This window comes from Microcebus murinus, chromosome 18 (genome assembly GCF_040939455.1).
Source record: "Microcebus murinus isolate Inina chromosome 18, M.murinus_Inina_mat1.0, whole genome shotgun sequence".
Lineage (NCBI taxonomy): Eukaryota > Metazoa > Chordata > Mammalia > Primates > Cheirogaleidae > Microcebus > Microcebus murinus.
In genome coordinates, this window is record NC_134121.1 from 23,655,309 (window position 1) to 23,682,811 (window position 27,503).

Genomic DNA, 27,503 nt, shown 5'->3' on the forward strand with positions numbered 1-27,503 from the left:
AAGCAAGTCATTTAACATGTCAGGACATGATGTTTTCATATTAACAGAAGGAGTAAACTAGACTAGATAATGGCATGGTATCACCTTTCAATTCTAAAGCTGTATAATTCTGTTTTTTGAGTACAAAGAGTACAAAGATATGCCAGACTTGGAAGAGATTACAGAGAAATACTAATAATTACCTATTATGTTCCTGGTTTGGGTTATATGTTCTACAAACATCCTAATTTTATATTGTATAAAATAGTTTTCTCATGTCCATCTTATAAGTAAAAATGGGCTCAAAAGGAATAAGTATCTTGTCCAAGGTCACATATCTAATAAAAGATAGAATCATGATTCTCATCCAGTGCTGCCTGACTCTGTTTTTCTTTTCTTTCTTTTGTCCACTCACTCACTCTCTCCCAGACTCTAAAGTCTATGTATTTTCCCACATACTACAGTGCTAAATAAGGATTACCAATAATAAATACTTTTAATTCAAAGCAGCAAGTGATAACTGTACTGGTTAAGAGTGACAAGAAGTTGAAAAGGTAGGGTTTAAACTAACATTAAGGAGCTAGGTAGAATATAATGTAGGTAGAGAGAAAGTTGAAAGCCTTAAACGGCAATGGTATAGCAGTAGGACTGTACAGGAATGCTGGGTCAGCGGAATGAAGGTATGATTCTATCTTTTATTAGATGATTATAGTTGTAATGGAGAAACTTTTCGAAAAATTCGCAAGAGGGAAAGTTGCGAAGATTGTATAGACCTAATCTAACGTTGAACATTGTTCAGAAAAGAGTTTGGAAATGTACTGTTTTTAAGCAGACAAGTAATATGACCAAAGCAGGATTTATATCATTCTGGTGATGGTGTGCATAGTGAATTGAAGTAGGGAGAAACTGGAGAAAAAAGAATCCACATGTAAAATAAAAAAAGTTGGCATGGGATAATGTCATTAGCGACAAGAAAAACAAACAGATATGTAAGAAACTACTCTAGATGAATCTACAAACCTTGGTAACTAGATTCAGGAATCAAAGAACAGGAGAAGTCAAAGGAGATGCTTTGACATTGTAAGCCCAGCTAACAGTGTCTTTAGTTGTACACATGGAAAAGATGAAGAGCTTACCCATATATTTATCTTGCCTTTATGAGAAGATATTTATATTTATATTTATCATGCCTTGTGAGAAAGCATGGATAATTTGGGGGGCTAGCACACTTCATTTTGTACTAAAGTGTGTTTTGAATGGGATTGTCTCATGATTCATCTTATTAACCTGGAACATGTCTCCTTTGCCAGGACTCCCCTCTGCACAAAGCCCTCTTTTGGGTAGCTGTGGCCGTGCTGCAGCTCGATGAGGTCAACTTGTATTCAGCAGGTACTGCACTTCTTGAACAAAACCTACACACCTTAGATAGTCTCCGGATATTCAATGACAAGGTAAGCAAGCTTTCCCTTGGAATTCCTAGATCTCACATTTAGTACTCCTCCCTCTTTTATTGTTGCTGTTCTTTTAACATTAGAAGTCCATACAAGAATTTCTATAATGCAAGTTATTGTACATATAGTTCCTTACCAGCTCATAAAGACCTATTTATACTTTATTGCATATTATCTATATAAAAGTAGAATGAAACAGTATAACCCAATACTAGTAAATAAGATAGGGATAAATAATACTGGGAAGTAATAAAAGCTACCATGCCAGGCTCTATGCTAAGCACTGTACATTCATTATTTTTAATTTTAATAACTATAAAGTAAAAGTTAGCATTCTCCACCCTCTATTTCTCAAATGAAGAAATGATCTAAAAGTAAACTTATTTTTACTGAATAATGCTACTTAATGAAAAATAGATATAATTAGTAATAGATAAGGAAGAGTCTAAAGGAAGTTTTTGGATACTTAATTTAAAAGTTTTTTTCTTTTGCCTAATCTCGATTGATTGATTGAGACAGAATCTCAGTTTGTCACCCAGCCATCATAGCTCACTGCAACCTCAAACTCAAACTCCTGGGCTCACACAATCCTCCTGCCTCAGCCTCCCAAGTAGCTGAGACTACAGGTGTGCACTACCATCGCCGGCTAATTTTTCTGTTTTTTGTAGAGATGGGGTCTCACTCTTGCTCAGACTGCTCTCCGACTACCTGACTTCAAGTGATCCTCCAACCTCAGCTTCGCAGAATGCTAGGATTATAGGCATGAGCCACCATAGCTGGCCCTTATCTCACTTTAAAGTATAACATTAGAACCCTTCTTAACATTTGTCAACCTTGATTGGGTTTGGATTTGGGTTCATAGAGAATAGAGGAGGGAATAAAATAGTATGAAATTATGTTCCTTTTGTCATTGAATAGTGAAGGGAAGAGTCTAGGCAAAAAGAGAGAAATATTTTTAAAGACAGAATGTGTGTATCACAAGAAATTTGCCTGCAATGAAATTAACTGAGCTATGGGTAGAAAGAAAGAACAAGATCATGGTTTTTTTTTTTGAGACAGAATCTCACTTTGTTGCCCAGACTAGAGTGAGTGTCATGGCGTCAGCCTAGCTCACAGCAACCTCAAACTCCTGGGCTCAAGCAATCCTACTGCCTCAGTCTCCCAAGTAGCTAGGCCTACAGGCATGCACCACCATGCCCGGCTAATTTTTTCTAGATATATTAGTTGGCCAATTAATTTCTTTGTATTTATAGTAGAGACGGGGTCTCGCTCTTGCTCAGGCTGGTTTCGAACTCCTGACCTTGAGCAGACCGCCCACCTCAGCCTCCCAGAGTGCTAGGATTACAGGCATGAGCCACCGCACCTGGCCTAAGATCATGGTTTTAAACATGAAGATAACTTGGACTAAACATTATTTGTTCAGTCTACAAAATGTAGTGTGGACCTAGAACATCTGTGGGTCTGGGAAGCATGGAAGCAAAATTTTACTGGTAGGCAGTATTGTAAAGTTTATCAGACCTCCATTTTACAAAGTAGTAACTAAGAAGTTAAGTAATTTATCCCTATTCATACATCTGGTTTGGGACTGGGACCCCTCTTTCCCAATCCCATTGCTCTTTTCTGGGTTGTCTTGAGACAATGGTGGTCAGAATTATATCTAGCTATTGGGCTATTTATTTGTATATTAAGAATATCTGGGCCGGGCGCTGTGGCTCACGCCTGTAATCCTAGCTCTCTGGGAGGCCGAGGCGGGCGGATTGCTCAAGGTCAGGAGTTCAAAACCAGCCTGAGCAAGAGCGAGACCCCGTCTCTACTATAAATAGAAAGAAATTAATTGGCCAACTAATATATCTAGAAAAAATTAGCCGGGCATGGTGGCGCATGCCTGTAGTCCCAGCTACCCGGGAGGCTGAGGCAGAAGGATCGCTCGAGCCCAGGAGTTTGAGGTTGCTGTGAGCTAGGCTGATGCCACGGCACTCACTCTAGCCTGTGCAACAAAGCGAGACTCTGTCTCAAAAAAAAAAAAAAAAAAAAAAAGAATATCTGTATATTAAGAATGTTTGCAAATGAAGTGTTTTATCTTAGGAGTATGTGCTTTGGCATTTTCATTGTCAGAACAGCCCAGTATGGTGGCTCACACCTATAATCCTAACACTCTAGGAGGACAAGGCAGGAGCATTGCTGGAGCTCAGGAGTTTTTGAGACCAGTCTGAGCAAAAGCAAGACCCTGTCTCTACTAAAAATAGAAAAAAAATTAACCAGGCATGGTGGTGTGTGCCTGTAGTCTCAGCTACTCAGGAGGCTGAGGCAGGAGGATCATGTGAACCCAGGAGTTTGAGGTCACAACGAGCTATGATCATGCTGCTGCACTCTAGCCCAGGCGACAGAGACCCTGTTTTAAAAAAAGAGTCACCAGGATGTAAATTGACAGTGATTTATTTTGTATTATAAATCAAAGTAGTTTTACTTTCCACCATATTATTTATATACTTGACTGTCTTCTACCAATTAATTTATAATACCTAAAATGTTCTATGGTTTTCTGTAGTCATCTGAAAATAATTTCTCTCAGCTTGAAAGGATTACTTATCTTGTCATAGCTATTGAACACAAAAACCAGTAAGAGATCCTTTGAAGAAAGCTCTTGTATAAACCTCATCAACCATCTCATAATTATCTTTATTAATAGAGTCCAGAGGAAGTATTTATGGCAATCCGAAATCCTCTGGAATGGCACTGCAAGCAGATGGATCATTTTGTTGGACTCAATTTCAACTCAAACTTTAACTTTGCACTGGTTGGACATCTCTTAAAAGGTAAAGACCTTATGTTGGAATATTTTTGTGAAATAGTATTAAGCAACCAGAAGTAATTAAAATAATTGATTACTTGAAGTAAATTGAAATAATTTAGCCCATATGTCTTATTTTAAATGCAAACTGTATGTCTTAATGAGTTATGTTTTGTTCAATATGTATTTTAAGAGAGCCTAATTTCCATATCAAATATCAGATTTTTCTAAAACAGTGAGTTGATTCTTTTAAAGTGCATAAATACTGAGCTTTCTAATAACTATATTATTAGTAACAGTACTTAAGTATCTTACTGATTATCAAAATAAGACATACTGCAAATCAATAAGTATAATTTGATTATGCTGAAAAGTGTTAGAGATTTAATCACAGGTTTTCTTCAACTTATTTCTAGTTTATTGTTAATGAATACTATTATTTTATACCATAGAACTTCATCTTTCTGGTACCTCACTCCCACCCCTACAAATTTCTATATTGTTTATAGCCAATGATCTCCAGCTCTTCCTTAGAATGATCTCATTCACTTCCTGACCTTGCTTTACTTCCCACCTTGTTAACTCTAGTTCAGTAGCATGAGGCAATTATGGCCAGAGAGTGCAGTTAACAGGAACAGCATATAGTGGTAGGTCAGAGACAAAATAGAAGTGTAAAGTAAGCCCTGGGGTAATCAGCTGGCATGAACCAGGGTCTTAGGCAGCACTGGATTTGGCCATAGTAGGAGATTCAAGCTAGAGCCTGAGTCTACAGTTTTGTATCAGTTTAAATAATTCTTAGGCATGAGGGATCATGGAGGTTTCCCCAGGTTTTTTACCTAGTATATATGCATATGCCCACCAATGTGAATGTATGCATTTGATTTCACCTCCATATGAAATTTATACAAAAAATATTGACAATTTTAATCTCTAAGGTAAATTGGGATTACTCAAAAGATATTACTAAAGGACATCATGATGTGGAATTGTAACTGAACTGATTAAGTGCTTGGATATTCTGTATTTCCAAAAGAACACCAGATATTTTCAGTGTTCAAATCCCCTATTTTAAAATGGAGTAATATTAATGATTAAAAGCTGGCCAAAAGTCCGGGTGTGGTGGCTCATGCCTGTAATCCTAGCACTCTGGGAGGCCGAGGCAGGAGGATCGCTCAAGGTCAGGAGTTCGAGACCTGCCTTACCAAGAGTGAGACCCCGTCTCTACTAAAAATAGAAAGAAATTAGCTGGACAACTAAAAATGTATATAGAAAAAATTAGGCCGGGCGCTGTGGCTCACGCCTGTAATCCTAGCTCTTGGGAGGCCGAGGCGGGCGGATTGCTCAAGGTCAGGAGTTCAAAACCAGCCTGAGCAAGAGTGAGACCCTGTCTCTACTATAAATAGAAAGAAATTAATTGGCCAACTGATATATATATAAAAAATTAGCCGGGCATGGTGGCGCATGCCTGTAGTCCCAGCTACTCAGGAGGCTGAGGCAGAAGGATCACTCAAGCCCAGGAGTTTGAGGTTGCTGTGAGCTAGGCTGACGCCACGGCACTCACTCTAGCCTGGACAACAAAGCGAGACTCTGTCTCAAAAAAAAAAAAAAAAAAAATTAGCTGGGCATGGTGGCGCATGCCCATAGTCCCAGCTACTCAAGAGGCTGAGGCGGAAGGATTGCTCGAGCCTAGGAGTTTGAGGTTGCTGTGAGCTAGGCTGACACCATGGCACTCTAACCCTGGCAACAGAGTGAGATTCTGTCTCAAAAAAAAAAAAAGCTGGCCAAAGATCAAAAACCGTCTAATCAACTCTGGAGGGTTTTTTTGCTCTTAGAGTGTATACTTCCTGTGTCATTAGGGTTTTTTCTTTTAATTAAAAAGAAGAAAAATTTTTTTTTTTTTTTGAGACAGAGTCTCGCTTTGTTGCCCAGGCTAGCGTGAGTGCCATGGCGTCAGCCTAGGTCACAGCAACCTCAAACTCCTGGGCTCAAGCAATCCTCCTGCCTCAGCCTCCCGAGTAGCTGGGACTACAGGCATGTGCCACCATGCCTGGCTAATTTTTTCTATATATATTAGTTGGCCAATTAATTTGTTTCTATTTATAGTAGAGACCGGGTCTCGCTCTTGCTCAGGGTGGTTTTGAACTCCTGACCTTGAGCAATCCGCCTGCCTTGGCCTCCCAGAGTGCTAGGATTATAGGCGTGAGCCACCGCGCCCGGTCAGAAGAACACTTTTTAAGCAATAGGGCCCTATTTTCAAAAAAAAAATCTTAAGGGGAACTCCAGTACATAGATTTTTTTTTCAATGCCTGCTCTCCTTTAGGGAATGGAAGATCTGAAAGATTATCATCTTTCCTAATTTTCCTCTGCCCTGAGGCACCGTAGGGTTCCAGAGAACACTATTCTATTCTACACATTTTTGGTATTTAATCTTTTATTTAGCTGATTAACTATTTGCATATATATGTTTTACCTTCCCAAATGACTATTCTTAGAAGGCAGGAGTTATTCCTTATACTTCCTTTCCTTGCAGATTTGCTACTCACAGAATAAGAACTCAACAGATACTTGTTCAAAGAATGAACTAACTTCTTATTTGTTTTTATTTTTTATTTTTGTAGGGTACAGGCATCCTTCACCTGCCATTGTTGCAAGAACGGTCAGAATTTTGCATACACTATTAACTCTGGTTAACAAACATAGAAATTGTGACAAATTTGAAGTGAATACACAGAGTGTGGCTTACTTAGCAGGTAAAAACACAAGAGACAAAATTAGTCTTACCATATCTATATCAAAGGATCACCAAAAAGGTTCAGATATGTATAGGTACTTCAGCTGGTTGCTTGGCAGAGAAGACTTCATAGTCCAGTCCTTTAGTGGTGTTTAAAATTTTGAAAGTTTTGCCCAAACATTTTTCCTTATGAAAGAATTTGCATTAAAATCTGAAACGTGTTCTCTTTGTCTTCTTTGATTCAAGACACTACAGTGGCTCCTAGTTATCTGTCATAAAATCTGAATGCCTCAGCCTGGCATCCTGGGTCCTTAAGCAGCCGTCCAGATTCTGTCCTCTTTCTCTAAATTTCATAAGCCTCATTTTTTATTACTTCTCCATATGGGTGGGCTATTTTAAGCTACTTGCCATCTCTTAAAAGTGGCTTTCTTCCTCTTCAGTAGTGGCTCCTTGCACCATTTTACCTGAATGTCTGCCTTGTCCACACCATTCCTGCCCTATTTGCTCTTATCTGATTTTGCTTCTCTACTCAGCAACACTTAGCACTTATGTATAATACAGTTCTTGAATGTAGCTGTTTGATGAAAGTGCTGATTCTCAGTTTAGCAGACTCAGTTTGTGGCAGCTTTTTTGTTTGAACCCTGTAATCCTGAACAAATCATTTAATATCTCAGAGTATTTTTTCCTTAATGAACTTAATACCTGCCCTACCTACTTTTTATGTTTGTTGAAACCAAGTGTACATTAATGCACTTGAAAAGTATAAAGTGTTCATTAAATCTCTGTATATTTTATGTTTATGTACAGTCTGCCAAAACACACTGTAAACCCTTTGAGATAAACAGATCTGTCCTAAATGTTTGATATCCTTAAACTTCACACTCCATGGAGATCTTTACATGCACTTTTAACAGGTATTATCCTCTTTAGGAGGCTGTGAAAAGTGTATCCTGTTTTAAGTCACATTTGTGATTTGTTATATATTTTAATCTGCCTTCTCTTTCCTTTTAGCTTTACTCACAGTGTCTGAAGAGGTTCGAAGTCGCTGCAGCCTAAAACATAGAAAGTCACTACTTCTTACTGATATTTCAATGGAAAATGTTCCTATGGATACATATCCCATCCATCATGGTGACCCCACCTATAGGTAAGTGGATTTGCTCTCCTGTAATTGCATAATTATAATGAGCTTTCAATTTTCCATGCTAATAGAGGCCAGCAGCCAAGTAATCTAGAAGGTAATGTGGTGGGGGGAGGGGGATGGTGGAGATGGCTAGGAAGAATGTATAAATCAAAACTCATTTTATAAATGTGTTTTATGTGGGTTAGTGGTAGGAAAGTTATTCTACTTCTAGTCTAACTGTGCTAATGTTAACATTAGTTTGTCTCTTTTAAGCACAAACCAGTTGAATAATGAGAAGAGATGATCTTGAAAGTAGTGGGTTGCAGGAAAAGGCCTGGGGAAAAAAACTAACATGAAATATAAGCAACATTACATGCTTAGTGATAGAAAACTAAGCTATGTAAATGTATAAGAACATGTCTATGCCAACACATTTGTTGTATTTACTCATGTCACACTAAAGTTATTAAAAAGTTTTCTATAGTACAGATTTAGATGATAAAATAATCAAATTTATGTGCCCTGTACATGGTTTTGGGTGGTGTATTTTCCAGTATAACTTTGAGAAATTACTTGAAAAGGGCATCATTTGGGGATATTTCTATATTTTTAATTAAATAAACGTGTCTTTAAGGTTTAGGGACAGTGTTAAACATACAAAAATACTTTTCTATTTGTAGAACTTATTTAACTTATCACATTCTACTTTTTGATAAAAAGCCCTCAGTAGTTTCCCACTGAGATTTTAACAACGTATGCAAAAGTTTTCCAGACGTACTTGGTATTCAGTAATCTTAATTCTTCAGTCATTCCCATGATTATATGTCTTTGAGTTATGAAAAGGAGAAAATGAGTTTGCCTGTGTTCCCTTGTCAAAGTATAAATTTAGGTTTCATTTTCTTGATTTTTAAACCAAAACTTTAATTGCCTATTTAGACTTGATTTTCCCTGATTGAAAAATCAGTGCACCAGCCCGAGCAAGAGTGAGACCCCCGTCTCTCCCAAAAATAGAAAAAATTTGCCAGGCGTGGTGGCATACTTCTAGTCTCAGCTACTCTGGAAGCTGAGGCAAGAGGATCGCTTCAGCCCCGGAGTTTGAGGTTGCTGTGAGCTATGATGATGCCACTGTACTCTAGCCTGAGTAACAGAGTGAGACTCTGTCTCAAAAAAAAAAAAAGACCAGTGCAGTAAGTTCGAGATCTATACGACAACATAACTGTAGTTAATAACAATGTATTGTATACTTGAAAATTGCTTGAGAGAGTAGCTTTTAAGTGTTCTTACCACAAATGTTAAGTATGTGAGGTAGTGCGTATGTTAATTAGCTTGATTTAGCAATTCCAGAATTTATACATATTTTAAAACATCATGTTGAACACCATAAATATATACAATTTTTATTTGTCAATTTTTTAAATTAATTTTTATGTTTAAGATACTGTGGCAAGAAAGTTGATACTTCTGGGGATATATTGACTTTGTTCCCTAAAGCCCTTTAAAGTGCAGTTTTAAATTAATTGATTGCTGTCATTGGGAAATAGGATAGTCACTTAAAAGGGGCATACAGTGGTCATATTTGTGATTATGTTAATTAATTCTTCTCGATTGCTTTAATCTCCCAGGACACTAAAGGAGAATCAGCCATGGTCTTCTCCCAAAGGTTCTGAAGGGTACCTTGCAGCCACCTATCCAACTGTGGGCCAGACCAGTCCCCGAGCTAGGAAATCCATGAGCTTGGACATGGGGCAGCCTTCTCAGGCCAACACTAAGAAGCTACTTGGTTAGTTTATCTAAATTATGTAGAATTTTTTTATTATTTTTTAAAATGGTCAGATACTTTGACTCTTGGAAAATTATCTGAAACCGTTCAAGATTATCAAAATTTTCTGTTTCCATGCAGCAAAGTTTTTGATGCAAATTAAAAGAGAGAGGTATCAGTTAAGCCATATCTGTTGAGAGAGAGAAATGAGAATAGGACTTTGAAACAGTTTTTTCTGATTCTTAGACTAAAAATATTGTGGCTTTCCTCATTTTGTTTTGCCTTGGCTGGGCAGCAGAGAATAAGAGTAGCAAAGACATTAGATAAATACCTATGAGGAAGGAAGAGTCTTGCTGCACTCAGGACCTTTAATAAAACAGTAATATTTCCCAAAATTATCATTTGAGAACAGAATACATCAATGTGATATGAAGTTGTAATAATGCTGTTTGCCATGTTTTCTTTGAAAAGACAAAAAAGTAAGATAATATATTTTTCAAGAAGATATAATTCTTGAAAATTGATTGCTCACTTACATCAACATTTGTCTATGTCATTTGTCTACCTAAAATGCTGTGAGACCTTTTCCCATGTCAGTAATTGAAAGTAAATGAATGAAAGAGCCCACTGATCCTACCCTACGCCACAGAGGAAATGTAAAGGTGCTCTTGTATTCCATTGGCTAAAATTTTAGTTGTTACTGGAATACATTGAGATCCATATTTCAGTGACCAACATTGTGAATAGTTCAGTGGATTTCAGTTATCCACACAAGCATATTTAAGAATCTTAAGGTTTGGGGAAAATGTTTGTGTTCATAAGGAAATTAGTGAACATGTGACATAAATAATGTGCCAGTAAACCATGAAAAAAATAGAAACCACAAATGTTAATCATTGTTACTAGTCACATACATCTATTAACTTTTGTTTGTGTTCCCTTCTGTTAATGCTTTGCCATTAGTAATCTAGGAGTTTCCTGGTTACCTTGTGTTTTGTATTATAATTCTGGATTTTGATGCCAAGGAAGTTGTAAATGAAAAACTAACTTCAGAAAAAAATGTAGTATTGAATTCATTCAACCCATGTACTAGGTGAAAAAGATATGATCTCTGCCTTGAAAGAGTTTATAGTTTGGTAGCTAAGACTTACAGTCAGCCAGTCACAATAGCAACTCCCAGATGCCATTAAAGTGATATGTCTTGGCCGGGCGCGGTGGCTCACGCCTGTAATCCTAGCACTCTGGGAGGCGGATTGCTCGAGGTCAGGAGTTCGAAACCAGCCTGAGCAAGAGCGAGACCCCGTCTCTACTATAAATATACAAAAAACTAGCCGGGCATGGTGGCGCATGCCTGTAGTCCCAGCTACTTGGGAGGCTGAGGCAGGAGGATTGCTTGAGCCCAGGAGTTTGAGGTTGCTGTGAGCTAGGTTGATGCCACGGCACTCACTCCAGCCTGGGCAACAAAGCGAGACTCTGTCTCAAAAATAAATAAATAAATAATAAATAAATAAATAAATAAATAAATAAAATAAAGTGATATGTCTTGATGGAGGAAACTAAAGATCTGGGGAAATCAGGGAAAACTATAGAGAGGAAATAACATTTGAGCTATGTCTTAAAGATTTAATACATGCTTACAAGGAAGAGCATTTATTCAAGAGAGGAAGGAATAACATGCATAAACAAAAGTCAGGAAAGCCACTGGCAATAGATCATAGCTTCACGGGGAATGGGATAGGAAATGAGGCTAGAGAAGGATTGGAACATGATTGTGAAAGACTTTGTATGCGGTGTTAAGAGATTTAGCCTTGTGTATTTAGCTGAGATCTTTGAGTAGGAGAGGAACATGACCAAATTTTTTTTTAGAAAGGTTTTCTGGCAGCAATGTGAATAAATAGGAAGAGATTTTTAGCAAAGGGACCATTTAAGAGAATTAATACAGCAGTCTAATCAAACTTAGGCCTACACTAAGACAGGAGCAGTGGGAGAATGGAGAAGAGTCAGATTTGGAGTCAGGTGCAGTGGTATACATCTATAGTCCCAGGTACTCAGGAGGCTGAGGCCGGAGCATGGCTTGAGCCTAGGAATTTGAGACCAGCCTGAGCAACATAGTGAAACCCCATCTCTTTTTTAAAAAAAGAGCTCACACCTGTAATCCTAGTACTTTGGGAGGCTGAGGTTGGAGGACTGCTTGAGGCCAGGAATTTGAGATCAGCCTGGGCAATATCAAGACGCTGTCTGTACAGAAAAAATTAGCCAAGCTTGGTGGTCTGCACCTGTAATACCAGCTACTTAGGAGGCTGAGGCAGAAGAATCACTTGATTCCAGAAGTTTGAGGTTGTGGTGAGCTATGATGATGCCACTGCACTCTAGGCTGGGCAACAGAGCGATACTCTTTCTCTAAAAAAAGAGAAAGAGAGAATCAGGTTTGGGAAGATAGATGGATTTCTGACAAGACTTAGTGCCTATCTGATTGATTGGGGCAGGTGGGGAGAGAGAACGTTGTAAAGGATGTCAGAAGTTTCTAGTTTCAAAAGCTGGCTGGGTAGTGATTCCATTCATAGAGATCACGACTAGTATGTTTATGTTACATGATAAATTTAGGTTGGTTGATATTATATATGAGATCTTTTCAGGACATCTAGGAATGTATATCTAAGAGAAAAGATGTATCTGGAATTCTGGAAGAGAGAAGTAAATGAGTAACCATTTAGAGTTGATTAACTCATAGATAGTTGAAGCTATGGGAGCAGAATGAGATCTCCCAGGAAGAATGCAGACAGTAAAGTAAAAAAAAAAAAAATGAGAAAGGTAGGAAAACTAAATTTAGAGAGTAGCATCCTAAGCTCATACAGTATGGAAAGGACTGATTGGTTTTAGAAAACCTGAGTTTTCTATCTGATCATTAACTGGATCCCTAACCATGAAACATTAGGCTCATTGCCAAACTGCTTATGGCTTCCTCAGTTCACACGTGTGTGAAAATGAAGAGGCTGGACTAGATCCTTTTGGGCTGTAATTACTTGACCTTGATATTTATGACTATTATGAATATAATACTTGAAGTTAATATAACATTGTATTTCTCAAGTGTTCAATTGTCAGATTTTATCATATTGGCTTCAATTCTGACTTTAAAAAAATAACAGTTAAAAATATTCCAGATTTTTTTCTTAGAGCTGCACCAAAAAGATTCAGAGAAGTTCTCTAAATATAAAGAACAGAAATATATGAGTTCCAAATAATTTTCTTTCAGTACTTTTACTTTGAATAGTAAAAAGGCAATTAATATTAGTGTAATACATGATTAGGGAAATGCAAAACCAAGTGGGAGATAATGCTACCTGCTATTTTTTGAAGCATCTCCCAGTGTATCCGTTCTTTAGTACTTAACACGCATGCACATCTGTTTTTCAAAACTTGAAAAATTGTTAGGTCATTAAATATAAAATGTCCAATTTCAAATCAAAAGTGTAGTTTATTATATGTCAAACAAGAAACAGTACAATTAATCAAAGTATGCACCTAAACTATCGACACAGTTTGCCATCTTAACTGTAGCTCGCTTATGCCAGCAGTGAAGAGGCCTGGAGAGTAAGTGGCAATGAAATCACGAAAGGAGTTTTCCACAGCTTGTTGATAATTGAATATTTTTCCTTGCAAGAAGTGGTCCAAATCCTGGAATAAGTTATAGTCAGTTGATGCAAGGTCTGGTGAATATGGTGGATGACAAAGAGTTTCCAAGTTTAGCTTCTATAGTTTGAGCAGTGTTGTCTGTGTAACATTTGGGTTGAGTGTTGTCTTGCAGTGGGATTGCCTATCTCTATTGACCAATGTCAGCAGCTTAATTGCAAGCATCCTCATCATTTCGTCCAATTGATTGCAGTAGATATCTGCTGTAATCAGTTGACCAGGTTTCATGAAGCTGTAGTATATAATATCAGAGCTGTACCACCAAACAGACACCATTAGTTTTTTTTGATGAATAGTCAGTTTTGGACTATGTTTCAGCACTTCATCTTTATTCGACCTTGTGCCAAACACTTGTGATTGTCAAAAAGCATCCATTTTTCATCACATATAACAATACAATGTAGAAATGGTTCACCTTTATGTCACAACAGCAAAGAAGGGCAAGTTTCAAGACAATTTCTCTTCTGATCCTCATTTAATTCATGTGGAACCCATCTATCCAGCATTTTTACCTTGCCAATTTGTTTCAAATGGCCTAATATTGTTGGAATAGTAATGTAAAACCTTGTTGCTAATTCATGCATAAGTTGAGATGGATTTGCTTCCACTACAGCTTCTACCTCATCATTATCCATCTTGGTCTCAGGTTGTCCATGTGGCTCATTTTCAAGATTAAAATCACCAGAATGGACCTTCTCAAACCATCAACGTACTGTGTGTTCATTAGCCACATTCTTCCCAAACACTTCGTTGATATTTCGAGCTGTCTGTGCTGCATTGGTTCCATGATGGAGTTCATATTCAAAAATAACACAGATTTTTGACTTATCCATGGTTTTACAAAAATTGCTCTAAAAAAATTTGAAAGATAATCACAAGCCAAAATTTGCATTTGAAAGACTGAGAATGTACCTTCACAATAAAAATAAAACAAGAAGTGTTAAAATGAAATGTCAGAGATATCAACTGTTCAATTTAGTACTTGAGGAAATCAGACATTTCATACTTAACCTAATATTAATGCAATCAAACTTTGGTTTTGGCCTAAGTTTGGAAACTCCTCATATGTTAATGGCTTCTTGGCACCAGCAGAATTTCTTAAATTGAAAAGGCTATTCAGACATAGTTGATCTTTGCTATTGAACAGTGCATACCTTTGTATTTATTATCAGTAATTGTATTTGTTGGTAGAGTTTGGTTTAACTTGAATGTAGTGAACCTAATCCCAGCTTAATTTGGACTGGTAAGGTACATCCTATCCTGAAACAGAAAGCTGTGGAAACAAAACCCTTTGAGAAGATAGAGAATAAAGGAGAGAAACGCTGCTCCAGGGATGTGTTTGAGCTTTCTTTGGGTCCTTAAGTGAAAGCTTAAACAGTTTATGTCCAAACATTCTCTTTTTAGTATATTCTTATTCATAGACACTGTGGTTAAAGAACTTCCATATTCTGTAACTTTTGTTTATAGGAACAAGGAAAAGTTTTGATCACTTGATATCAGACACAAAGGCTCCTAAAAGGCAAGAAATGGAATCAGGAATCACAACACCCCCCAAAATGAGGAGAGTAGCAGAAACTGATTATGAAATGGGTGAGAAACAAAGTTAATAATTGATCTAAATCATAGAAAGTAAGGTGGGAGAGTACATTAAAGCCATATGTATTTTGCAACCATTTGTTAGAATCATTAGGATGAAATGCAGAAACATTTGCTCTCTTTTGAAAGATAACCTCTACATTCCTTAAATTGACAGTTATCCTGAAACTTGTATAAAAAGGATTATATATATGATGCACAGCATTGTTAAATAGCTAGCCAAAACTTTTGTGTAGGTGAATAGTAATTCTATATGATGTTTATGTTGATATTTTAATTGTCTACTAAAAAACTATTGAATTTTAGAAGTAACATTGAAATATGTTAGATGAAGTAAGTGGTTATCCAAGGTGTTTGATTAACAAAGCTGATCACGTTAATTCCATTTTTTTACTGCAGAAACTCAGAGGATTTCCTCATCACAACAGCACCCACACTTACGTAAAGTTTCAGTTTCTGAATCAAATGTTCTCCTGGATGAAGAAGTACTTACTGATCCGAAGATCCAAGCGCTGCTTCTTACCGTTCTAGTAAGGATTTCCCCTTTTTTCTTTCTTTCTTTTTTTTTTTTTTTTGAGACAGAGTCTCGCTTTGTTGCCCAGGCTAGAGTGAGTGCCGTGGCGTCAGCCTAGCTCACAGCAACCTCAAACTCCTGGGCTCAAGCAATCCCTCAGGCTCCCGAGTAGCTGTGACTACAGGCATGCACCACCATGCCTGGCTAATTTTTTCTATATATATTAGTTGGCCAATTAATTTCTTTCTATTTATAGTAGAGACTGGGTCTTGCTCTTGCTCAGGCTGATTTCGAACTCCTGATCTCAAGCAATCCGCCTGCCTCGGCCTCCCAGAGTGCTAGGATTACAGGCATGAGCCACCGTGCCAGGCCAGGATTTCTCCTTTTTGAGGGTTTTTTTCCTTCAAGTTTTTAATCCGATCTACTCTCAGGAGGCCCTTAAATATTAAAAACATAAATGGAAGACAGTCTTCTCCTTCTCACCAAAACAGATAACAATTCAGCCACAAAGTAAACATGTTTGTTTACTTTTTTGCATCTTGGCAGGCTACACTGGTAAAATATACCACAGATGAGTTTGATCAACGAATTCTTTATGAATACTTAGCGGAGGCCAGTGTTGTGTTTCCCAAGGTTTTCCCTGTTGTGTAAGTATCTCCTTTTTTATTCTTTTTGTGGTCTTCCATGGTACCTACTTATGTTTGTAGTTAACCTGTGTACCTGTCTTTAAGTTAAATGCTTTAGGCTTAGGAAAATTACCCAGTAATGTTCACTGGTTGCAAAGAGGAAAAAGTGATACAGTGTGATAATGATTTTAGCTTTAAGATAGTAGGTTTCTTCTTTGGTTTTTTTTGTTTTTTTTTTGAGACAGAGTCTCACTTTGTTGACCAGGCTAGAGTGAGTGCCATGGCGTCAGCCTAGCTCACAGCAACCTCACACTCCTGGGCTCAAGCAATCCTACTGCCTCAGCCTCCCGAGTAGCTGGGACTACAGGCATGCACCACCATGCCCGACTAATTTTTTCTATATATATTAGTTGGCCAATTAATTTTTTATTTATAGTAGAGACAGGGTCTTGCTCTTGCTCAGGCTGGTTTTGAAATCCTGACATCGAGCAATCCAATCCGTCTACCTCGGCCTCCCAGAGTGCTAGGATTACAGGCGTGAGCCACCACGCCCGGCCAGATAGTAGGTTTAATGGGGACTAAAACTAGTTTTGACCTATTAGGAAAGACATTTTTTTAAATCTTTTTGATTTGTTTAAGTGATTCTTCTTGATAAGCATTGATCATTTTCCTCACTTAGGAGCAAACTGTTAGACTGCTATATTTAAATCATCATACCTGTTTGGTTTTTTTTTTTTTAGTAGGGCTTCTGTATTTATCCATAACTTAGTGAAAACAAAATTGACCTCCTATTTTGGAGGTGAATTTTATTCTCTATTAAAGGTTAAAATAATATTAACCTAAAAGTGTTCAAATTTAAATAGCCCAAAGAAACTTGGGAAATTCTATTCCTGATCTAGGCCTTCTATGTTGTGTCATTATTTTCTTTTATTTTGATTAATCTCCTTTTAAAATTTCAGAGTATTGTATAGTTACATTTCAGTTATTTTTTATTAGTGGAGTATAGTCAGGTTAGGAATAGTTAATTTTTTCCTAAGTTTCAATTGGATCATATACTCTACCCCCTCCGAACTAGTTTTGCTTTCCTTATTTGATCTGATTCAGCATTTATTAAGCACTGATTAATATTAAATTTAATTTTAACTCCCTGTGTACATATCAACAGACGGTAGAAAGAAGTAGTCCTAAAGCATGCTAAGTAGCAGACAGAGCCAACCTTGTCTTAAGCAAACATTCACTGTATGTGGTTAAACATGGTTATATGACACTATTAGTTGTTTGTTTTTACCACATTTTCCCTGATGACTAAAAACAAAACAAAAGACAAACCAAAAAAAGCCAACACACACGCGCGCACACATACAACGTACACACTTTAATTACAGAAAATTTGGAAAATGTAGAAATGCACCAGAAAGTAAAAAGTACTCATTCAATTTTGTCACATTGTTCTCAGGAATATATGTTGTTTTCCAGTATATATTTTAATTTAATTTTCCTCTAAAATGTTCCTCTGTTGACTTTTATTTCTCTAGGCACAATTTGTTGGACTCTAAGATCAACACCCTGTTGTCATTGTGCCAAGATCCAAATTTGTTAAATCCGATCCATGGAATTGTGCAGAGTGTGGTATACCATGAAGAGTCCCCACCACAATACCAAACATCTTACCTGCAAAGTAAATAAATGTATCGGGAGAAGGATGGTTGAACTTGCTAACATGCACACTGCTGTAGAATGCACTGACTACAGAATTCTTTATAAGGGATAGGATTGTTCATACTTTCCTTTCCAAAGGCCATTTTCTGATTCTCAATTATATATTCAATATATTAGTAACTGGTTGACAACTTTTTAACATTAAAATGTGGTTTTATACTGAGTGTATTTTAAGTAGGTTTTAGTCTGCTTTGACACTCATTCTGAAAAAATGGTTTCAATGTGTGCATAGGTTTTATATATCATCAACTATACAACTTATTTTTGTTATGATTAAAAGATGTCTTGTTATAAAAGTCACATTTGATTTGTTGCAGGTTTTGGTTTTAATGGCTTATGGAGGTTTGCAGGACCCTTTTCAAAGGTAAGAAAAAATATTTTTTCTAACTGTTGACAAAACAAAAATTTCTATCTACATTAGTGCGCCTGCTTTATTTTTTTTTTTTTTTGCTCAAGAAACTGAAATCTATAGTGCGCCTGCTTTAAAACACACAATATGCTAAACACCAGAACAATGACTCATGATAAGTTTATGCTATTTTTATGAAAAGGTTTTCACCACCGGATTTTTTCTAAGAGACAGTGCCTTTAATATGTTTGTATTTTCATTTTTATAAAAGAAATCCTGAATTTATGCTCATCTTTTCAGAATGGTATGATAAACCTCTGTAAAACTTTTCTGTCCATAGTCCCTTATGTATTTGATAGTCTTAATGCACACACTTAACTTGTGACTAGTAAGAAGCATCCCCTATGGTTAAAATCTACCTCATGAAAACATTTCTACTTCCAATCTGTTGGATTACATTCATTCCTCTCTAGATACGTCCTCACTTGCTCCTATTCAGCTTGTTCTTTGATTGGCATTAGTTTTGGTAGTGCTACATAATGTGTGTTTAATTATTTTCTCTGTAAATGGTCTTTCTCCAAAATGATCAAAGTTCCTTGAAGGCAGGACTTCTGTTTCTTCCCTGAACAATACCTAGTGCAGTGTTCTAGGTACAAAGGGGAATATATCAACATGAGTTGTCTAAAACTTGTTCCAATTTTTAGAACTGGGTATTTGGTTTATTTCATTTCACTATTACTGAATATCTGTTGACATACAAAGGCTGTCACTAAAAAAGTGGACCTGAAGTCACAGAAATAAGTGTGTCACACAGAAGTTTTTATAGTTAGATTGCCAGTAACCCTCTAACCAGGCGTCCTCAAACTACGGCCTGCAGGCCATATGCTGGTGTTTTTGCCTGTTTGTTGTTTTGCTTCAAAATAAGGTATGTGCAGTGTGCATAGGAATTTATTCATAGTTTTTTTTAAACTATAGTCCTGCCCTCCAATAGTCTGAGGGACAGTGAACTGGCCCCTTGTTTAAAAAGTTTGAGGACCCCTGCTCTAAGCCCTTCACAGTGTCTAGTGAGTGGATATATCCTTAGGGGAATTGGAATGACGATGTTCTTCTCATTTTCTCCATTTTGGAAAATTGGCTACACATCATTCCTTATGCTTTTATTGTCTGAGTATTAAATTCAGTCTGTCTTGTACATGGCTTTCAGAAATTTTGTAGGCTCATCTGGAAGTTTTAAATGTAAGCTGAATAGAACTCCCAGTTGTAAGTCCTATAGTAGTCTATAAATGTTACTCCAGATCCCTTGTTTTAATGATCAGTAGTATAAACAAAGGAAGAAAAATAGTAAATTAAGCCCAAAACAGAAATTGAGTTAATCTTTTTTGGCTTCAGAGGGAATTTACAAAAAAAAAAAAAAAAAAAAAGAGCTAAAATAATTTCCTATTTTCCATTACAGCAAACACAAATCCCAGACTATGCTGAGCTTATTGTTAAGTTTCTTGATGCCTTGATTGACACGTACTTGCCTGGAATTGATGAAGAAACCAGTGAGGAGTCCCTCCTGACACCCACATCTCCTTACCCTCCTGCACTGCAGAGCCAGCTTAGTATCACTGCCAACCTTAACCTCTCTAATTCCATGACCTCACTTGCAACTTCCCAGCATTCCCCAGGTCAGTAAATATGATCTCTTTATATAACTTTGAGCAATAATATTAAGATACCAACAGTAGGAATTCCCTTGTGATCAGTCATAGAAGATTTTGCTCTTTTTCCTCATGAGATTCATCTTACATTTCTTTTTACCTTGTAGCTGACTTGAATTTTGTTATGCTATAAAGCTTTCTACTTTCAAACAAGTTGTATGTAAGACAGTGAAATGTTTAGAATGTTCACATAGTATTCCAAGGTTGATAAGTTTTTGAGAGTTTTGGAAAGAAGAGTGACCTAAGCTACATTACCCTGTAAATGAACAGAACTATAATTCCTTTACTAGTTATACTAACATTGCCCTAAGGGCTTCCATGTCTCTGATTCAGCATTCTATATCAAAAAAATACACAAAATCTAGTAGTACCCCACTTCCCTACTGCCAGCAACAACTCAACCAACATGAAAATCTGGGAGTAAATAACCATATAAAAGTCATCTCAAGAAAATACCTTCTTAAAGCCTATAAGCGTTCCATTCTTTAGAGTCACTGTTAAGTCCAAGTAAGAAAAGTATACCAATTTAACATGCAACTTAGAGGTGAATACAGTGAGAAATAATAATAGCTAATAGCTTGTGTGGGACCGAGATAAACAAGATAGCAGAGATGGCAGACCTACAGAACTCTGGGTGTATTCAGTGTCAAAGTGAATGGTTTCACACAGCTCTAGTCCCAGAGGTGTCATTCATTGTAGAACTTAGCCTATCGTGTGTGTTATGATGACAGTGGGTAATGAAAGTCACGTTTTCTATACAGGAAGATATCCTTCTGAAATGGTTAAAATGTGAGAAATTTTTTTTTGTTTCAAGTTCCATTATCTGAAAAGTTCAGTATAAAACACATCATTCTTTAAGAAAAAGTTACTATACATAGTTTTTTTAAGTGTTAGCATGGATTTTCTTTTCTTATTCTGTGATGTTCAAGATCCATAAGTAGAATATCCAGCTTATGATCCCAGTTTTACATGAAAATTTCCATTTATATAGTTTTGAAGAATTTAGCAAGTATGATACCCAATTTATATTATAAACCATCATATAAAATAACTATATCAACTATTAAGCTTTGGTCAACAACAAATCTTTAGTCATCAAGAAGAAACAAGTTATTCCAGCATTTATTTATCAATCACCTTACAGGTAAATCAATCCTTTTTTCCCCACCAAGAAATAAGAGCCATGTAGCCAACTTTTTTCCTCAAATATCCATGCTCGTTTGCCCTCTGAATAAGTGTATTCTCAAGAACAGTGTTTCTCCATGTGTGGTCCCAAACCAGCAGCATCACTGGGAAGCTTGTTAAAAATGCAAATGCTGGCCAGGCGCGGTGGCTCACGCCTATAATCCTAGCACTCTGGGAGGCCGAGGCGGGCGGATTGCTCGAGGTCAGGAGTTCGAAACCAGCCTGAGCAAGAGCGAGACCCCATCTCTACTATAAATAGAAAGAAATTAATTGGCCAACTAATATATATAGAAAAAATTAGCCGGGCATGGTGGCACATGCCTGTAGTCCCAGCCACTTGGGAGGCTGAGGCAGAAGGATTGCTTGAGCCCAGGAGTTTGAGGTTGCTGTGCACTCATTCTAGCCTAGGCAACAAAGCGAGACTCTGTCTCAAAAAAAAAAAAAAAATGCAAATGCTGAGGCCAGGAGCAAGACCCCGTCTCTACCAAAAATAGAAAAAATTAGCTGGGCATGGTGGGTGCATACTGTAGTCCCAGCTACTCAGGAGGCTGATGCAGAAAGATCGCTTGAGCCCAGGAGTGTGAGGTTACTGTGAGCTAGGCTGACACCATAGATTCTAGCCAGGGCAACAGAATGAAACTCTGTCTCAAAAAAAAAAAAAAAAAAAAAGAAATGCAAATGCTGGAGTCTCACCCAAGACCTGCACAAAAAACTCCAAGACTGGGGCCCAGCCAATCAGTGTTTTAGTAAACATCCCAGGTGATTCTTATGCACACTAGAGTTTAAGAAGCACTGCCTGTGGTCCTGCTCCATTATCAGCATTTCAGCTGTTGAGGCCAGGGCAAAACTTAAAATCTGCTTTCTTCCAGATACTACAGCCACTGAATTCTTTCCTTCCTGCCCCCCCCATAATAAACTCTTAGCATTTTGGAGCTGGGAGACCATAGATAATTTAATTCTAGCCTCACAGTGTTGTGTGCAATGGGGAAACTGAGTTTTAGAAGAGCCAAGTTAATTATTACACAGTTCTTATCTAGAACAAAGGCCTGAGCTCTTTCTACCATATTTATTGCCTTCCATGTCTGTCTGTCTATCTACTTTCCCTTCTCTTCTTCATTTTTTTTTTATTGTTTGTTTCTCCTATTTCTTCTGTCTGCCTTACCTGAAATTCACCAGTTCTTTTCTCTGTAGAGCTATTTTCTGGGTTGTTGTTTATAATAGTCGATCACAATTAGAAAATTAGTAGACTCTATCTATATTGGTTCTCGTTTTGAGTTTCTTGTTTTTCTTTTTTTCTTTCTTTTGTTTTGGAGACAGAATCTTGGTCTGTCACCTGGGCTAGAGTGTAATGGTATCATCATAGTCCACCACAGCCTCAGATACCTGGGCTCAAGCAATCCTCCTGCCTCAGCCTCTGGAATAGCTGGGACTACAGGAGTACGCCACCACACCGGGCTGATTTTTCTATTTTTTTGTACAGACAGGCTATTGCTCAGGCTGGTTTCCAACTCCTAGCCTGAAGTGGTCCTCCCACCTCAGCCTCCCAGAGTGTTAGGATTACAGGTGTGAGCCACTATACCCAGCCCAAGTAGTTTTTATTGGCTTTTTTTTACCCAGACTAATTGTTAGGGGAATTTCCACCCATCTTTGCCCACCAGTTCCACTCCTCCTATCTCTAAATTGTAGGTCCTTAGGTTTGCTAGATTATTTTACCACATGTTTTTGGAGAAAGGGTTTATCTTTTCAAAAGTACCTTTACTCTCCCATGAAAGTCATTTGTATGTCTAAATTGTAGATTCATAAATAGGGTCCACAAAAGGATCCTATTTATCTAGGTACCATTAATTACTGTGTTTCTATTATTTGCTTTTGTGGAATACTTCTTTGTGGTAATAGTTGATACTTTGGATTAGGTCTGTTGCTTCATATCTTTAGGTTCATGTAATCTCATATTCTTATCTCCTCATTTCTTTGTGGAGTACAGCTTGCTGATGTCAGAGGGCTAAAAGAAGTAATGAATCTTATCCAGATTCCTAACTCAATCCAACATTTCAACTTTGCTATTTAGCTGTATAGAATCCAAAATATTTGTTTACCAACACTCCCTGTACCTAAGTCCCAAGTTGTAGTATTTTAAGAAGCTCTGCTGGCAAGGTGGCTTACTCCCATAATCCCAGTTACTGAGGCTGAGATGGGAGGATCACTTCAAGGGCAGGAGCTCATGACCAGACTGGGCAACATAGTGAGACCCTGTATCTTAAAAAAAAGAAGAAAAAAGAAAAATTGCCGGGCATGGTGGTGCATGCCTGTAGTCCCAGCTACTCAGGAAGTTGAGGTAGAAGGATCACTTTAGCCCAGGAAATCAAGATTACAGTGATTTATGGTAGTGCTATTGCACTCCAGCCTGGATGACATAGCAAGACCCCATCTCTTAAAAAAATAAAAATAAAACACAGTAAAGAAGCCTTGAAATGGAGCATAAGTGTGACTTGCCCAACATCAGCTTGCCCCTAGTCTACTGAGATTTAAGCAGATGAAGGCTCTGTTGCCCTGTTTCAAAAAGCAAAAGTTGCTGATCTACATACAGTCAACCCTTTGTTGCAAATTTTCCATGTTAATACAATTCTCTGCTTTCTACATCTTTGGTACTTAGCATGATCAGTTTACTAAGCTATATTTTCTTTTGGTCTCTGACATTCTCTGCTAACAAATCAACAAAATAGCTGGGCGCGGTGGCTCACGCCTGTAATTCTAGCACTCTGGGAAGCTGAGGTGGGCAGATTGCTCGATGTCAGGAATTCCAAACTAGCCTCTTGCAAGAGTGACCCCGTCTCTACTATAAATAGAAAGAAATTAATTGGCCAACTAATATATCTAGAAAAAATTAGCCGGGCATGGTGGCGCATGCCTATAGTCCTAGCTACTCGGGAGGCTGAGGCAGGAGAATTGCTTGAGCCCAGGAGTGTGAGGTTGCTGTGAGCTTGGCTGATGCCACAGCACTCATTCTAGCCTGGGCAACAAAGCAAGACTCTGTCTCAAAAAAAACCACAAATCAACAAAATAAGAGACTCATGAACTTCCTCCTGCCACAGCATATTAGGCATTACTTAAGTAAAAATTTTGGTGGTACTTCATCAGTCACCAGCTGTAACTCCACGTTTAAAATATATAAATGATTATCTTCTGAATCCCTCCCTAGTAGATATTAAACTTGGTATCATTGAAACCAATGGACTGTACCAAGAATTCAATACATATAAACTTGCATTAACTGTTACACTTTAGCCAAATGAACATAAAACTTTGACTCTTCAGATTTTTTGACTCTACAATATATAAGATTATTTCAGATTTGATATTATGATCCTTCTTAAGTTCATTGTAGCTGAGCTAGACATGAATTGAAGAACCAGGATTAAAACCACAAAATAAAATCTATCTACCTTGTGGCTCACGCCTGTAATCCTAGCACTCTGGGAAGCTGAGGTGGGTGGATCATTTGAGCTCAGGAGTTTGAGACCAGCCTGAGCAAGAGCAAGACCCTGTGTCTACTAAAAATAGAAAGAAATTATATGGACAACTAAAAAATATATATAGAAAAAATTAACCAGGCATGGTGGCACATGCCTATAGTCCCAGCTACTCAGGAGACTGAGACAGGAAGATCGCTTAAGCCCAGGAGTTTGAGGTTGCTGTCAGCTAGGCTGATGCTACAGCCCTCTAGCCCTGGCATCAGAGTGAGACTCTGTCTCAAAAAAATAAAAATAAAAATCTACCTTAAAAAAGCAGTTGAGGGGACTTTCCTTTGCTTAAGCCAAAGCCATGATGGTTTTTCTCAGCTGATGAGCAAAAAAGTTTTTTGTAAAGTCGTTATTGTGTCTAACAAGTTCTCAGATGAAAAAAAATAAAATAAAAAGTCATATTGTAAATGCTTTACAATCATTTCATTTCAAACAAACATTTTAAGTGCAGTCTGTCTGTATCCTCTTTAGATATTAAAGAGCAAATATATTAGAAATAAAAATCCAGATGGACTTATATGGACTTATTAAAAAGAAATTAAATAGATCCATTTCCAAAATATTAATTTTTAATTTATATTCTATCATGATTTTCTAATAATTTCCACATTGTAATTTAATTCAGTAAACATTTGAATATCTATTTTGTGGTTGTATAGTAGGCACTCTGGAGCATTTAAAGGTGAGAAGCAGTGCTGGTCACAGGGGACTTAACAATTTCTGCCCACGAGTCTCAGTATTGGGTTTTAAGCTAAAGTCACTTTTTCCTCTGATCCATGTTGTTTAACAAATTTTAAGTGTACACAAGTTTTTGATTTTAAGTACAAGATTAATATTAGAAGTGCTATGTAAAAAATAAAAATTTAGATATTTATCTTATAGATATGCATTGTTTAATATATGCAAGGGACTCTGTTAGACCCAGGGAAGCAGAGGAGCAATAGAGCCTGCCTCCAACAGATTTCAGAATGGTACAGGCGGTGAAGTGTCCACCGATAACTATTTTGACCTCTTTTGTGATCCTTTATATACCTCATACTATAAAGTATTCTGATAGTTCAAAGGGACATTTGTATGGAAGAATCAGGTAATAATTATGGCAAAAGTTTTGTAACATATTTTGACCTCAAATGTGAGAGGTATGTGTTGTTCATTTGTTTGTTTTTTAACAAAAACAGGTAAGCCTGTGATCTATTTTAAATGTCTTCTTACTAGGAAAAAGTCTTTACTTTTTTCTTTGACCAGCTCATTTTACTATTTGTGTTGGAGCATGAGTTTTTTTGGAACAAAAACATACTTACTGTTTTTCTTTTGAGACAGTTTTACTCCATTGGCCAGGCTAGGCCCTGGCGTTAGCCTAGCTCACAGCAACCTCAAACTCTGGTGCTCAAGTGATCTTCCTGCCTCAGCCTCCCAAGTAGCTGGGATTATAGATTACGTGTCCTGCTAATTTTTTCTATTTTTAGTAGAGAGGGGGTCTCACTCTTGCTCAGGCTGTTCTGGAACTCCTGCCACCTCAGCCTCCCAGAGCACTAGAATTATAGGTGTGAGCCACTGCTTGCCCACCCAGCTGAGACCTTGTCTCTTTAAAAAAAAAAAAAAAAAAAGAAATCTCTTCCTCTTAGAAGAAACTTAAAGGTTTCTGTTTTTTTAAGACAGAAGATCTCTGAAACGATCACTTAAGATCTCTGAAACGATTTTTAATCTTTTAGAGAACTGCTGATGGAATTACCAGACCTTTATTTAGTTTTATCTTGATTTGTTTTCCCTCTCTTTCTTTGTTATTACCCCACGTTTAAGGGAAAAATGTAATTTTTTTTTTTTTGAGACAGAGTCTCGCTTTGTTGTCCAGGCTAGAGTGAGTACCGTGGCGTCAGCCTAGCTCACAGCAACCTCAAACTCCTGGGCTCGAGCGATCCTTCTGCCTCAGCCTCCCGAGTAGCTGGGACTACAGGCATGAGCCACCATGCCCAGCTAATTTTTTTTTTTATGTATATATCAGTTGGCCAATTAATTTCTTTCTATTTATAGTAGAGACGGGGTCTCGCTCTTGCTCAGGCTGGTTTTGAACTCCTGACCTTGAGCAATCCGCCTGCCTCGGCCTCCCAAGAGCTAGGATTACAGGCGTGAGCCACCGCGCCCGGCCTGGAAAAATGTAATTTTAAATTGAGCAATGTTTGTTGTAATTCCTGCTAATTTTTCATCTCATTTTTTTACTTTAATTTTTAATTTAAACTAAAATTCTTAATTCTAATACAGATGGTAAATAAGTGTCTACAGAATTGTAAATTCCACCATTTGTTTACAGATTATAATATTTAGGAAATTAATGTTCAGAGTTCAGTAATTAAAACCAAATTCCTTTTGAAAACTGAGGAGTATCATAATCATCCATTATCTAATCATATGTCACCCTTTTTTTTAAAATCTTATCAACATCACTCACTTTTGTTTTTTCTTCCATTCTGTGTCTGTGAAGCTTCTCTGCCTTGCTCTAAATCAGCAGTTTTCATGCAGCTGTTTCCTCATCAAGGTACTCTTTACTTTCGTCATCTTTGCACGAAATACTGCTTACCCTGCACTTGTCCTGGACACATGGCATGAGACTTCACTCACCAGTCTGTGTGAGCCTAGTCTGGCTTAGGCACCTGAGGAACTTGTGAAGCCACCACTTTAATAGGGTCTGGGTGCTTACTGGAACTGCAGGGCCGGTGTGTGTCATCTTGGTTAAGGAGCTGCTGATACCACCCTGAATGCTGAAGA

General features: G+C 37.5%; 1 protein-coding gene across 9 annotated transcripts in view; it reads left to right on the forward strand.

The window, feature by feature from the left end:
* The window catches only part of NF1 (neurofibromin 1), a 308,719-nt gene that overhangs the window by 271,918 nt on the left and 9,298 nt on the right, over positions 1–27,503 (forward strand). For 6 of the 9 annotated variants that reach the window (XM_075994332.1, XM_075994329.1, XM_075994331.1 and 3 more), the window contains 12 exons: positions 1,290–1,430; positions 4,120–4,246; positions 6,840–6,971; positions 7,964–8,099; positions 9,698–9,855; positions 14,995–15,117; positions 15,523–15,653; positions 16,184–16,284; positions 17,799–17,941; positions 18,300–18,346; positions 19,785–20,001; positions 27,220–27,273. In XM_075994332.1, coding sequence (XP_075850447.1) covers positions 1,290–1,430; positions 4,120–4,246; positions 6,840–6,971; positions 7,964–8,099; positions 9,698–9,855; positions 14,995–15,117; positions 15,523–15,653; positions 16,184–16,284; positions 17,799–17,941; positions 18,300–18,346; positions 19,785–20,001; positions 27,220–27,273 — 1,510 coding nt within the window. The remainder of the gene's footprint in view (positions 1–1,289; positions 1,431–4,119; positions 4,247–6,839; positions 6,972–7,963; positions 8,100–9,697; positions 9,856–14,994; positions 15,118–15,522; positions 15,654–16,183; positions 16,285–17,798; positions 17,942–18,299; positions 18,347–19,784; positions 20,002–27,219; positions 27,274–27,503) is intronic. The other 3 variants (XM_020280940.2, XM_020280942.2, XM_020280938.2) reach the window with 1 other exon arrangement.